The sequence below is a fragment of the Haematobia irritans genome, chromosome 1 (assembly GCF_050003625.1).
Source record: "Haematobia irritans isolate KBUSLIRL chromosome 1, ASM5000362v1, whole genome shotgun sequence".
Lineage (NCBI taxonomy): Eukaryota > Metazoa > Arthropoda > Insecta > Diptera > Muscidae > Haematobia > Haematobia irritans.
This window is the reverse complement of record NC_134397.1, coordinates 110,440,224-110,453,518: the sequence shown is the minus strand read 5'-3', so window position 1 is coordinate 110,453,518 and position 13,295 is coordinate 110,440,224. Positions and strand designations below refer to the sequence as shown.

Here is a 13,295-nt window from a genome sequence, read left to right as displayed (position 1 = left end):
TCCCTCCGGATCTTCGAATGCCTAGTCGAAGACTTACGTTTCATCCTAACAAATTCATAAAAAGACCTCGGGTTACAATGAATGTCACCTCTAACCTTATCAATGTAACGAACATAACACGCTCTTGATTCCATATTATAAATAGACCTAGCGACAGAGTACCGAGCATAATCAATATCAGATCCCGTTCTCTTATAACGTCTAAAACATATATTCCTATCATTCCTGAGTTTCGTCAACAAAGGAGAATACCATGGCCGATTCCTAGGGAAATCCACCCTTCGCCTAGGTACAGTCCGTGACACAAAACCGTCCAAAACCTTGTAGAAATTACCAACAGCCATATCGATATCAGACAACCGATCACATCTACAAACAGAGCTCCAGTCAACACCCGAAAGAAGCGAATTCAACAAATCGAAATTCGTCTTCTTAAAACATAGTGAAAATACCTCATCCCGAGCAGCAACAATTTAAGCTTCTTGAGCAACATCCAAGAGGCAAAGAGAGAAAGCAGGGTGATACCTATCCTCAGGATAAGAAACAGAATCACATCTGGACAAATCAAAATTATAAGGATCGCCTACAAAAACCAAATCAAGAATCTTCCCAAAGAAATTCATAACTCCATTTATCTGACCCAAACCAGCATCAAGAAAAAGATTCAAAAAAGTCGTCACCCATTCCGATCCACTAGAAGTAGTCAGTGGAGTCAACGCCTCCGTATCAGGCAAGTCGAGCCAAGACACCATAGGCAAATTAAAGTCGCCCAAAACCACGATCCTGCCCGAATCATTCATCCGATACTATTTATTGCCACAAAATGACGCACATAGAGAGAATACTCAGAAGCCGGAGGAATATATGAGCATGTAACGAATAACCTAAATTCCAGAACATCTACCCTTACCGCAAGGAATTCAATACCATCAACACCATCCAGAACTATTCGCTCAGATGGGAAGGTGTCGAGGACACCAATTAGCACCCCAACACCAATCCTACCCATACGATTGAAGTTGATTTAATTAATAAATTAATTGATACAATTAACTTATTGAATCATTAACTTAATTAAGTCAATCATTAAACTTTTTTTAAATTTTGAATTAAAATTTTAATTGATACAATTCACTTTTTATTCAAACTCGGAAGACTAAGGCACTTCAAAAAGTGCTGCAAAATTTTTTAATTTATATTACATTAAAAATTTATTTCAAAAAATCATTTTTTTAAGTAAGCCAATTAAAAAAGTAATTGAAAATAGTTACGTTTTTAATTAAACAACTACACGCTCACAAAAAATCGCTTCTGTAACATATACTCCCAAACATATTTTGCTTCAAGCATATACATTTTTGGCTATTGCCCAAACATTTATACAGTCGACTCCGCTTTACTGAAACGTTAAAAATGCAGCCATTTAATTTCAGTTATCCGAAGTTTTTGCTAAAGCGGACTACGGATAACTGAAAAAAACTTCCAGTAATGCGAACTTCGGATAACTGAAAAAGTTTCAGTAAAGCGGACTCCGTATAACTGGAAAAAAATCCACTCAATTTCAGTTAACCGAACTTATGACCAATGCTATGTACATAAAATAATAAAAACAAGGTGTTTGATTACGTGTGTGTGCCATCTACAATTTTACCTTTCAGTTGATTTTATTTACAGAGTGATTTAAACTGTTTTGAAAGTGCCATCTTCACTTGAAATAAAGCGTTCTCAATACGGAGAAGAAAATGTACTCTCTCTCAATAGCGAGAATGTGGCATTTTCAGTAAAGCGAAGTCATACTAATGTGACGAAACTCATTTGAACACAAAAAACTTTTCAGTAAGCCGATTTTTTCAGTTAAGCGGAGTTTCACTAAAGCGGAGTAATTTAAATGAAATGGACAGAAAAAACAACTGGGGAATGCGATCGATTTCAGTTATCCGAGGTTTTTCAGTAAAGCGCATTGCGCTAAAGCGGAGTCGACTGTATGTTTGATCTCTTCCAATATATAATATGTTTGAAAGCATATTGGTCTAAACAATATATGTTTGGGTAGTCAATTTCCAAACATTTTGTATTTTTGCATCCAAATTCAATAATGTTGTCTTCCAAAAAACAATATGTTATTATGTGAACATATAATATGTTTGGAAGCATTTTGCACCCAAAAATATTATATGCTTAAAAAAAATTCTCCCAAACAATATTGTGCTCAAAATTGTATTTATTTATTTATATATTTACAATCATAATGAATTATGAAAATAAACAGGTAATATAGGTGCTCACAACATAGGTTTTCGACCTGAATGCTCAAAATTTTATTTCTGCCCAATTGTATATTCCCCCACATCTTTCTCACTTCCACGAGATTTTTTAGTCCTTAGCACCTTTTTCTGTAATACAAACATTGTAGAAGAAATTATTCAATTGTATGATTTTTTTATTTTAATTTTACCTTTTGCCGGACGGGGATTCGAACAGCGGACCACACAGTAAGGATCAAAGAAGTAGCTGATCAATTGCCCAAGGAAAAATAAAATGTTAATTTTGTAATAACAAGCAACAACCACCAACTTAATTCAATATCGCTCCCTGTTAAATAGCGCTCCAAGCTACTAAACACATATATGTTTATAGGGTATTTCTAAATTAATATATGTTTGCCTCCAAGCATATTATATTTAAAAACATTTTATGTCCCAAACATAATATGTTCTAACATATTAACATATATGTCCCAAACATGGTATGCTAGTTTATGAACATTATATGCTTGCACTCAAAAATATTGTGTTTAAAAATTTGTGTTCCAAACATATAATGTTTATAGCCAAACATATGAAAAACAGTCTTTTTCATCCGTGTAGTATATACGGCAGTAATCTTAAATATCCACCAACACGAATCAAATATAATAGTTTGAAAACTCTTCGTCGTAGCGGGTTACTTGATAATATACAGGTGACAGATATTCTCCTAACAGATATTCTGTCACCTGACAGATATTCTCCTAAGCAGATCAGTTCAACCAGTACGCTTCCCGAAGACAAATTTAACCTTCGTTGCATGGCGTTGCATATATGATATGTTAGTTTTTTGCCTGTCCAGCTCCTATTCTTTTAAATATTTTGCATTATTTTTTTTATTCACATTTTGGAAGCCGTGGATTATATTTGATAAGGATTTATCCAGTTTGATATAAATCGAGTTCGTAGAAGAAGAACAAGTTAGAGAATCGTATAACATACATCGTTAGAGAATCGTATAGCATACAAGCTATTGGGTTGTAATTGTTACACGTATATTCATCGTGATAGATGGGTTCAAAATTTTTCTGCGGTGGCCTGTCCCCGGTCAATAATGTTGGTTTTAGGTGTTTCAAAGGTTCTCAAGGTGGTTCACATTATAGTGAAAGACCGTTCAAACTCGGCTATAGAGCTTAATATGGAATCGAACTGCACTCAGTGATAAACAGAAGTTCACCACGTTGGTATCCTAATTGACTGAAAAATCAAAGCGAAAATGAAGTTATGCGTTGCCACGATGCAGGACACTCACACATGAGGTGTTTAATTGATTCCTTTTCCACCGCATCATGACAGCTTATACAGTAGTCATTATACTTCGCGCCAATAGTTTTTGCAAAATCGCCTATAAGGCAGCGACCCGTTATAGCAGATATCAGGAGTGATATCTGACGACTTGAGAACACTAGCATATCTAGTGTGCGGTTTAAGTTTAAATGGGGCCATATTTGCTTAGTGTCGTTAAAACCCTTGCAATTCTCCAATCGAACATTTGCCATCATAACAGCCTTCTCACGCAGGAAGAGCTTGCAGGTTCTAGTTCCCCTGGAATATGTAAGGTAGTCCCTAACCGTGCTAACTCATCCGCTTCGCTGTTTCCCGGTATGTTCCTATGGCCAGGCACCCATATAAGGTGAATATTGTACTGCTCATATCATTGAGAAATTTGTGGCAGTCAATGACCGTTTTCGAATTAAGGAACACAGAGTCAAAGGATTTTATTGCAGGTAGACTGTCTGAGTATATATTAATGCCAACATTTTTTGGAACATTACTTCTCAGCCAATTCGCCACCTCTCTTATTGCTAATATTTCAGCCTGAAAAACACTACAGTGATTATGTAATCTTTCCGCTATTCGAAGTTCCAGATCTTTAGAATATACTCCGAAACACACTTGTCCATCCAATATGTGTGGAAATCTTTATATCGTTTATTCCACGGGGCCTGTGTGCACCACGCCTCACTTTTGGGAATTACAGTTTCAAACTTTTTGTCGAAAAGTGGTTTCTGGCGAAATCCACTACGTAAGGCACATCTGGCATTATTTTGAGGACCGAACTATGACCGTACATTTTTTCCGTCCACAGCGATAGCTCGCGCAACCGCACAGCCGTTGTTGCAGCTGACTGTTTGGCCAAAATGTCTAAAGGCAATAGATGCAGCATGACATTAAGGGAATTTGTTCCTGTCTTGCTGAATGCGCCTGAGATACACAAGCACGCCATACGCTGAACTTTATCTAAACTTGTTGGTTGCTGAATTGCCGTCCACCAGACTGCAACACCATATAGCATTATAGGTCTAACTACTGCCGTGTATACCCAATGCACAATTTTCGGTTTTAGTCCCCACTTTTTTCCTATTGCCTTTTTGCACGAGTACAAAGCTACCGTGGCTTTTCTCGCCCTTTCTTCAATATTAAGCCTAAAGTTCAGCTTCCTGTCCAGAATAACGCCAAGGTATTTTGCAGACTCAACAAAGGGAATTTCAATACCCCCTAAGGATATGTGGCTTAACCACTGCCGTGTATAGCCAATGCACAATTTTCGGTTTTAGTCCCCACTTTTTATACACTGCTCCACACTGTGGAACAGGGTATTATAAGTTAGTGCATATGTTTGCAACACCCAGAAGGAGACGAGATAGACACATGGTGTCTTTGGCAAAAATGCTAAGGGTGGGGTCCTGAGTCGATATAGCGATGTCCGTCTGTCCGTGAACACATTTTTGTAATCAAAGTCTAGGTCGCAGTTTTAGTCCAATCGACTTCAAATTTGGCACAAGTATGTGTTTGGCTCAGAATAGATCCCTATTGATTTTGGAAGAAATCGGTTCAGATTTAGATATAGCTCCCATATATATATTTCGCCCGATATGGACTTATATGGCCCCAGAAGCCAGAGTTTTACCCTAATTTACTTAAAATTTTGCATAAGAAGGACAATTAGTACTATAGTCAACGGTGCCAAATTTTATTGAAATCGGTTCAGATTTAGATATAGCTCCCATATATATCGTTCGCCCGATTTACACTCAAAATTTTGATGAAATCCGTTCAGATTTAGATTAGCTCCAATATATAGCTTTCGCCCGATATACACTCATATGACCACAGAGGCTAATTTTTTGCTCCGATTTAGTTGAAAATTTGCACAGTAAGTAGAATTAGCATTGTAGCTATGCGTGCAAAATTTGGTTGAAATTGGTTCAGATTTAGATATACCTCCAATATATAGTTTTCGGCCGATTTACACTCATATGACCACAGAGGCTAATTTTTTGCTCCGATTTAGTCGATTTGGTTGAAATTGGTTCAGATTTAGATATACCTCCAATATATAGCTTTCGGCCGATTTACACTCATAAGACCACAGAAGCCAATTTTTTGCTCCGATTTAGTTGAAATTTTGCACAGGGAGTAGAATTAGCATTGTAGCTATATTTAGATATAGCTCCAATATATAGCTTTCGCCCGATATACACTCATATGACCACAGAGGCTAATTTTTTGCTCCGATTTAGTTGAAAATTTGCACAGTAAGTAGAATTAGCATTGTAGCTATGCGTGCAAAATTTGGTTGAAATTGGTTCAGATTTAGATATACCTCCAATATATAGCTTTCGTCCGATTTACACTCATATGACCACAGAGGCCAATTTTTTGCTCCGATTTAGTTGAAATTTTGCACAGGGAGTAGAATTAACATTGTAGCTATGCGTGCCAAATTTGGTTGAAATCGGTTCAGATTTAGATATAGCTCCCATATATAGCTTTCGCCCGATTTACACTCATATGACCACAGAGGCCAATTTTTAACTCCGATTTAGTTGAAATTTTGCACAGGGAGTAGAATTAGCATTGTTGCTATGCGTGCCAAATTTGGTTGAAATCGGTTCAGATTTAGATATAGCTCCCATATATATGTTTTTCTGATTTCGACAAAAATGGTCAAAATACCAACATTATCCTTGTAAAATCGCCACTGCTTAGTCGAAAAGTTGTAAAAATGACTCTAATTCTCCTAAACTTCTAATACTTCGAGCGATAAATCATAAATAAACTTTTTCGAAGTTTCCTTAAAATTGCTTCAGATTTAAACGTTTCCCATATTTTTTTACTAACATTGTGTTCCACTCTAGTGCATTAGCCGACTTAAATTTTGAGTCTATGGATTTTGTAGAAGTCTATCAAATTCTTCCAGATCGAGTGATATTTAAATGTATGTATTTGGGACAAACCTTTATATATAGCCCCCAACACATTTGACGGATGTGATATGGTATCGAAAATTTAGATCTACAAAGTGGGGCAGGGTATAATATAGTCCGCACCGCCCGACTTTAGACTTTCCTTACTTGTTTCCTATTGCCTTTTTGAACGAGTACACAGCTAGCGTGGCGTTTCTAGTCCTTCCTTCAATATTAAGCTTAAAGTTCAGCTTCTTGTCCAAAATAACGCCAAGGTATTTTGCACACTCCCCTAAGGACAGGGCCGTCTTTAACCTTTTAGAGACCCTGTGAATATAGTATAATGGGGCCCCTATGACTTTGACAGAACATTATTTTGTTATAATGAACAAAACAAAAATAAATAGATAAACAAGGTTTTTATTGCTACTCGCATTAAGCAAATAGATAAATGTAATATTTGCCACACACGTACACTGAAAAAACAGTGAACCCTTTTCCATTGTAAAATGAACTAAACTTTAGTAATATTGACCATGATTTAGCCCTTAAGATTTTTTTCAACTTGTCTAGTTTATAATTCTCTTAAATTTTTAGTTCATCTATAACATTGTTTTTTAGTTCATTTTAACAACACCATTAGATGTATATACCCCTACCAAGTTAAAAAGTCAGTATTATTTTGGTTTCTTGATTATTTTTTGGGAAACCCGATAATAAAAATTGGTTAACAGTCTCTTTAAAATGTCGACGACTAAACTATTTTTAAATCAATCATTCCACAGTACAGATAAATTAAACAATTAAAGGAACAACAAACTATTATGAAAATTTTCATAAATTAAAATTAAACTTTCTTTAGGCAAAAGTACTTTATTATAAAAACTTATGGTGAAAGTTCTTAATACAATGTTTTTTGTGAATAAAAATTATGACCACGTGGAACAGAGAGTAGTTCATTTGAACTCGCTGTTTGTACATTTTGACTTATCCTTTTTTTATTCATCGTACACTGAAAAAACAGTGAACCCACCAGGAAGAAAACTTTCGGTTAATTTTAGAAAATTTTGAATATTTGTAGAAAATTTTAACTAAACAGTATTACAAACGTTGGCATCACGCCGATGTAATAAAAATAAGTAAATATTTTTCGACAAATTCAAGAAAATTTATTAGACATAACTAAGTTTTTTCACTTGTTAAAGAAAATTTTGTAGTTTGAAGGAAAAACTTGGAGTTCAAAATTGCAAGAATGTCTTTAGTGACATACGAAGTCCATGATGGACGCATTTTTGGTAAAATTTACAAATTTAAAGAAATTCTGAACTATTTTGTGGAAGACACGAATTTAGTTAATCTTTATGCTTCATTTGAGTACATTTTTTTCCTCGGTTTTAGTTAGTTTAACTAACGTACACAAAAAATTATTAGAGTAAAGGAAACTTTCTCCAAACATAATAATTCCATGAACTAAAATATAGTTAAATTGGCTTTAGTGAAATAGAGAGTTCACTTTTTTTTTGAGTGTAGGTAATTTTTTCACATATCTTGCTGGAAAAAAATGGAAGCAATAATGAAAATTGTTAAAAAATTAACACCATGTAATGAAATATAATTTTTTAATTCTTTATTTTAGCTTGTAAATTACCATATCTGGGGGCATTTTATGAAATGGTGTAAGGAATTCAACTTTTCTTTGGAAAACGTATACCATAAAATTTGTACCTGAAACAATTAGAGAAATAATGAAGTATTCTATATAAACTCATAAAACTGTGTTGTTATCGATGTGAAGGATATAATAAAATAAATATTCTAGTTGAAAGAAAGCCAAAGTTTTAATATAAAACTTACCAATTCTCTATTAAATTGTACGCTGAGGGGAAATATAAAAAGTTGTCCAAATTTATTTGGGTTACTCTGAAATTAAAAAATTAGTTTTTACATTAAATAAAATTATTAAATAGGTTTCCAAAAAATCTAATGAAAAAATAATAATATGCACAAAAAACCAAATATTCTGGTTAAAAGAAAGTTAAAGAATCCTTACCAATTCACTATTAAATTACAAGCAAAAGAATAGTAAAAATGTTTCCAAATTTTTAAGGGGTTATTGTGAAATTAAATATTTGTTTTTTACATTAAAAATATTACATTGGTTTCCAAAATATTTTATTAAAGAAATACTAAAATAAGGTATTAAAAATCTGTAATTTTGATGATAAAAAGGTCATAAAAACGTAAATATTCTAGTTGAAAGAAAGCCAATTTTTAAAAGAAAACTTACCAATTCTCTATTTTTTAAATTTGTTCGAATACATCTGGAGTTGCTCTGAAATTAAATATTGCCTTTACAACAAAGAAAAACATTAAACTGGTTTCAAAAAAAAAAAATAACAAATAATAATATACATAAAAATATTATTTTTAAAAGAAAGCCATATTAAAAAAATACTTACCAATTTATGACTATACTATACGCTGAGATATAGTAAAAAATTTCCAAATTCATCTGGAATTGAATATTAATTTTTTAAATTGAATAATAAAAATTTCAATACACATTCAATTTCAACATATTTTCCTAAATATTCTTAATAACTTTTTTCTAAACTTTGTAAGAGGAAATTTCCCAAATGTTTTCTCCATAAGGAGTTAGCATAAAGGGCCCAAAATTGAGTCATCTCTCCCAGCCAGATCTATACTAAAGGCTGTGGAAAGGTTCATTCGCCCGAACCGAAACATGTACAGTCCAGGCGTGTATAGATTTGTATCTGGCGTTTTCTTTTCAATGGCTCTATTAACCATGTTCCTTAATCTATATCTGTCCATAAAAGCTCGAAAAATAATTGTATAATTAGCTACCGATAAAATATTAATAACTTTCATTTAAAAGGTTTAATAAACAAACACAAATATATGTCTCAAAAATCAAAAATATTCCATGTCTTTATATTCCCTTGTTGCATACCTGCTTAAAAGATGCAACAGCCCACGCCAACGCAAGCAAAGCCAAAACATTCCTACAACAACAAAAACACATGTGCCTTTATTGAAAACAACACCTCATCCTGCCAAATAAACCATCCGCGAATAACGAACACACACACACAAACCACTAAATGAACAAAAATAAAAACAACCCCACGCTCATGTATACACAACATATCCAGCCCTCACTATCATTTCTCACTAATGCATTACTCTCACTCAAATAAAACTAGAGTGATCAAAAAACCGGTTTTTTTGAATGTCGGTTTTTCTCGGTTCTAAAAAACCGGACAATTTATTAAAACCGGTTGACGGTGTTTTGATAAATAAATAAACGGCATAACCGGTCCAACCGGTTTTTCTTAAAAGTAGAAAAAAACGATTATTTAGTATAAGTGACCAAAACAAAATACTTCAACGTTTTATTAAAAGAGAAAACTTAAATTCAGTGGCTGTGATTGTAGTAATAATACAAAAAAAAAAAAAAAAAACAATATAAAATTAAATTCATTGGCTGTGATTGCGGTAACAATGCCGAAGAAAAACAATATAATTAAAATGTTTGGATTTCAACCTATTTTTCTGTTTCGTTTTTAAAACTTGATGATGAGAAAACCCGTTCACAGTAAGTGGATTTTGGACTAATAGTAAGCAGTACGTTATATAGCTTATCAAGTTTATCAGTTCGTTTTTTACATTTTTCTAAAATAAGCAAATCTTCAAATAAAGTATTTTGACTTATGTTATTAGTTAGTATTGGTTTCTGAAGATTTCTTATAGTGTTCGATAAATCACTTATTAAATTATCATTTCCTCCTTCCAAGCTTGTATTATTGTCAGTATCTCCTTCTTCACTTATATTAGATTGATTCGGAGATTCGTCGGGAAATAAACGTGAAACGGGAATAAATCATTTGCAAATTCGTTTACTTCTGGCTTACTTGAATAAGACAATATATTTTGATTTGTTGGATATCGGCCAGAACTTAAGTACAAAATTAAACTGTTAACAACTTTTATTCTTCGTTCTTCCAATCTGCGCATTAGACTCGTGCACAACTTCTGTGAAGTATGGTCGGCATTCTTACTTAAATTCTTATACAAAAACTTATAAGTTGCTTCGGATTCCAATAATGTTGCGGAGTTGCTTGATAATTGATTAATAGCAAGCACAAGAGGTTGAAGTATAGTATTTAAGTTTTTAATACACTTTATTTCTTCCGACGTGAAGGGATTTAAACGGAGATCTAATAAGGCGTGATTAACAGATTGATGGATACGTAAGAATGTTTCTAACATATTAGACAAGGAATTCCATCTATGCTTGACATCGCAAATCAGACGTATTTCTTTTCCTTCATTTTTGGAAACGAATTCTTGTAACTTGCGTTGTTTTAAAGATTTTCGAAACGATACAACTGTCTTGCGAACCTTCCTTACAGTCTCCGCCACATCTGGAATAAGTTCCATAGAAGCATCAACTTCCAATCTGTTGTCATTAACAAATTCTTCATCACTAGAATCGCTGCAACTGCTATAATTTCTTTGTTCCAAGGTTACTTTCGAATACAAAGTCTCTACGACGCTTAGGTGTATGGCGTGATTCATACATAGCTGTGAAATTGGAGAAATAATATTGCCGTATTTTTTCATTACGGAAGCACCATCGTGTGTGGATGCAACAACATCATTTTCAAAGTTAAGACCGAAGTCTTTTAGCTTGTTCTCTACAATGCTTTGTATATTAACCGCAGATGCAGCCTCTTTTATTTCCTCCAACCCCAAGTTATATGTTTGGAAAGTTCCACATTCATATGATCTAACTGAAACATTGACATATTTTGTACCCGATATGTCACTCCATTCATCAACAGTTATGGAAAATCGGCCGTCGTTGTTTTTTACTTTAGAAAATATATCCATATACTCCTTCTTCTTTTCTTCGTATACATCATGAATGAGAGACCAAATAGTTGCTTTACTCGCTGGCATCTTAAACCCTTTAATTGCTATATAATCATTAACAGTTTTTGATTTTTTTAATGCTCTCACGGACATGCCATCTTCTGCTACACATCTAGCCAATATATCACTCAAAGTGTTACTTTTTTTTACTGTATATTGGTCCAAGGGGCCATACTTTTTCCTCTTAGATGTATCTGGTTCTTCATCCATAACAACTTCTGGAGAATCTACTTGTCTTTTAGTTTTTGGTTCCATTTCCTTTTTGTGAATATTTCTTAAATGTTGTATTAACGACGATGTTGAAGAGCCTCGACAACTTAAAATTTTCTTGCATATACTGCATTTGGCTTTCGAAGAATCGTTTCGTTGTTTTTCAAAGTATTCCCAAACATAGCTCATTTTCTACAGAATAGTACATTAAATTAAGTCGAATAAAAATAACGTAAATAATATCTTACATTTTGTTAGCAAAATATACGCTTCCAACTGAACAAGCAAGAATTGTTTATAATTCATGGAGTTAGCTCTGGGATTTCTTTAGGAAACTAACGTATTTTATTTTGACAGCTGGTACAAACACATTACTGGAAGTGTTCAGAAAATAAATGGAAGTGCGCTGAAAACACATTAAGGTAGTTTTCCTGTTCTAGTTTACATAGTAAATAAAAACCGAAAACCGGTTTTTGTGATATTAAAAACACCGGTTCTACCGGGCCACCGAAAATGGATTTTCTACAAAACCGACAATCGGTGAAAAAAGGAAAACCGGTCCACCGGTTTTCACCGACCGGTTTTAATCACTCTAAATAAAACTCAAGTAACATCATCTTTACATTAATCACATTCCACTATGCCGATAAAGATCTCTGTACTATGCATTAGTTCATCGCATCTGCTGACAATTTACTCTAAGAATAATATTCGTAAAGGAACACCAGTTTATGAACGATGAAACGTTTAACTTCAAATTTGCAAAAACTTTATGAAATGTTATCTACCATTTTTGACGAAAATGTCTATAAATTTAATTACATGTGAACTAAAAATATTTCATTGGGTAATTTTTTACCAACAATTATTAACTATAGGAATTGTCAGTAAGAAATTGCTATCCACTTTCAAGTTCATTTTTCGTAAAAAAAATTTTCTCATACAAAAAAATCTTATAGTAAATTGCACTTATTATTTAGAAAGTACTTTACATTTCACAAGTAGTTTTATATCATGACAAACGAATTTTTAACTACGCACAAAAAAAATTCACGAAAATTTTTCCAATTAAAATTTTAATTGAGTTTTAAAAATATTCAATTAAAAATTTAATTGACTCAACATATTTTTAATTGAAACAAAAATCAATCACAAAAATAATAGTGTTAATTAATTTTTTAATTGGATCAATTAACTTTTTAATTGACCTTCAATTAATTTTTTAATTGATACTATCATTTCTGTGATTGAAGACATTTCAATTAAAAATTAATTGGATCAATTAATTTCGTGATTGAAGCAAAAAAAAAAGAATTTTTGTGTGTACCAGTTAAGAATTTTTCGTATTTTGTAGGCCATCAACTAAACCGATTACTACACACAAAAAAAAATTTCACGAAAATTTTTCCAATTAAAATTTTAATTGAGTTTTAAAAAATATTCAATTAAAAATTTAATTGATTCAACAAATTTTTAATTGAAACAAAAATCAATCACAAAAATAATAGTATCAATTAATTTTTTAATTGGATCAATTAACTTTTTAATTGACCTTCAATTAATTTTTTAATTGATACTATCATTTCTGTGATTGAAGACATTTCAATTAAAAATTAATTGGATCAATTAATTT

General features: G+C 32.8%; 1 protein-coding gene across 1 annotated transcript; it reads right to left on the bottom strand.

Moving 5' to 3' along the window:
- Positions 1–473: 473 nt before the first annotated feature.
- Positions 474–11,851, bottom strand: LOC142230940 (uncharacterized). The gene is made up of 2 exons (XM_075301558.1): positions 10,429–11,851; positions 474–583 (listed from the first exon to the last, which is right to left on the bottom strand). The coding sequence occupies exons 1-2, from the start codon at positions 11,849–11,851 to the stop codon at positions 474–476; spliced, it is 1,533 nt and encodes a 510-aa protein (XP_075157673.1).
- Between the last annotated feature and the right edge of the window lie 1,444 nt (positions 11,852–13,295).

What these genes read in the sequence shown, in the direction of transcription:
- LOC142230940 (XM_075301558.1), bottom strand. Translation starts at nt 11,851, where the DNA reads ATGAGCTATGTTTGGGAATACTTTGAAAAACAACGAAACGATTCTTCG. An exon ending in AAATATATTGTCTTATTCAA is followed by an intron (nt 584 to 10,428) that starts GTAAGCCAGAAG and finishes TGGTTTTTGTAG; the next exon opens with GCGATCCTTATAATTTTGAT.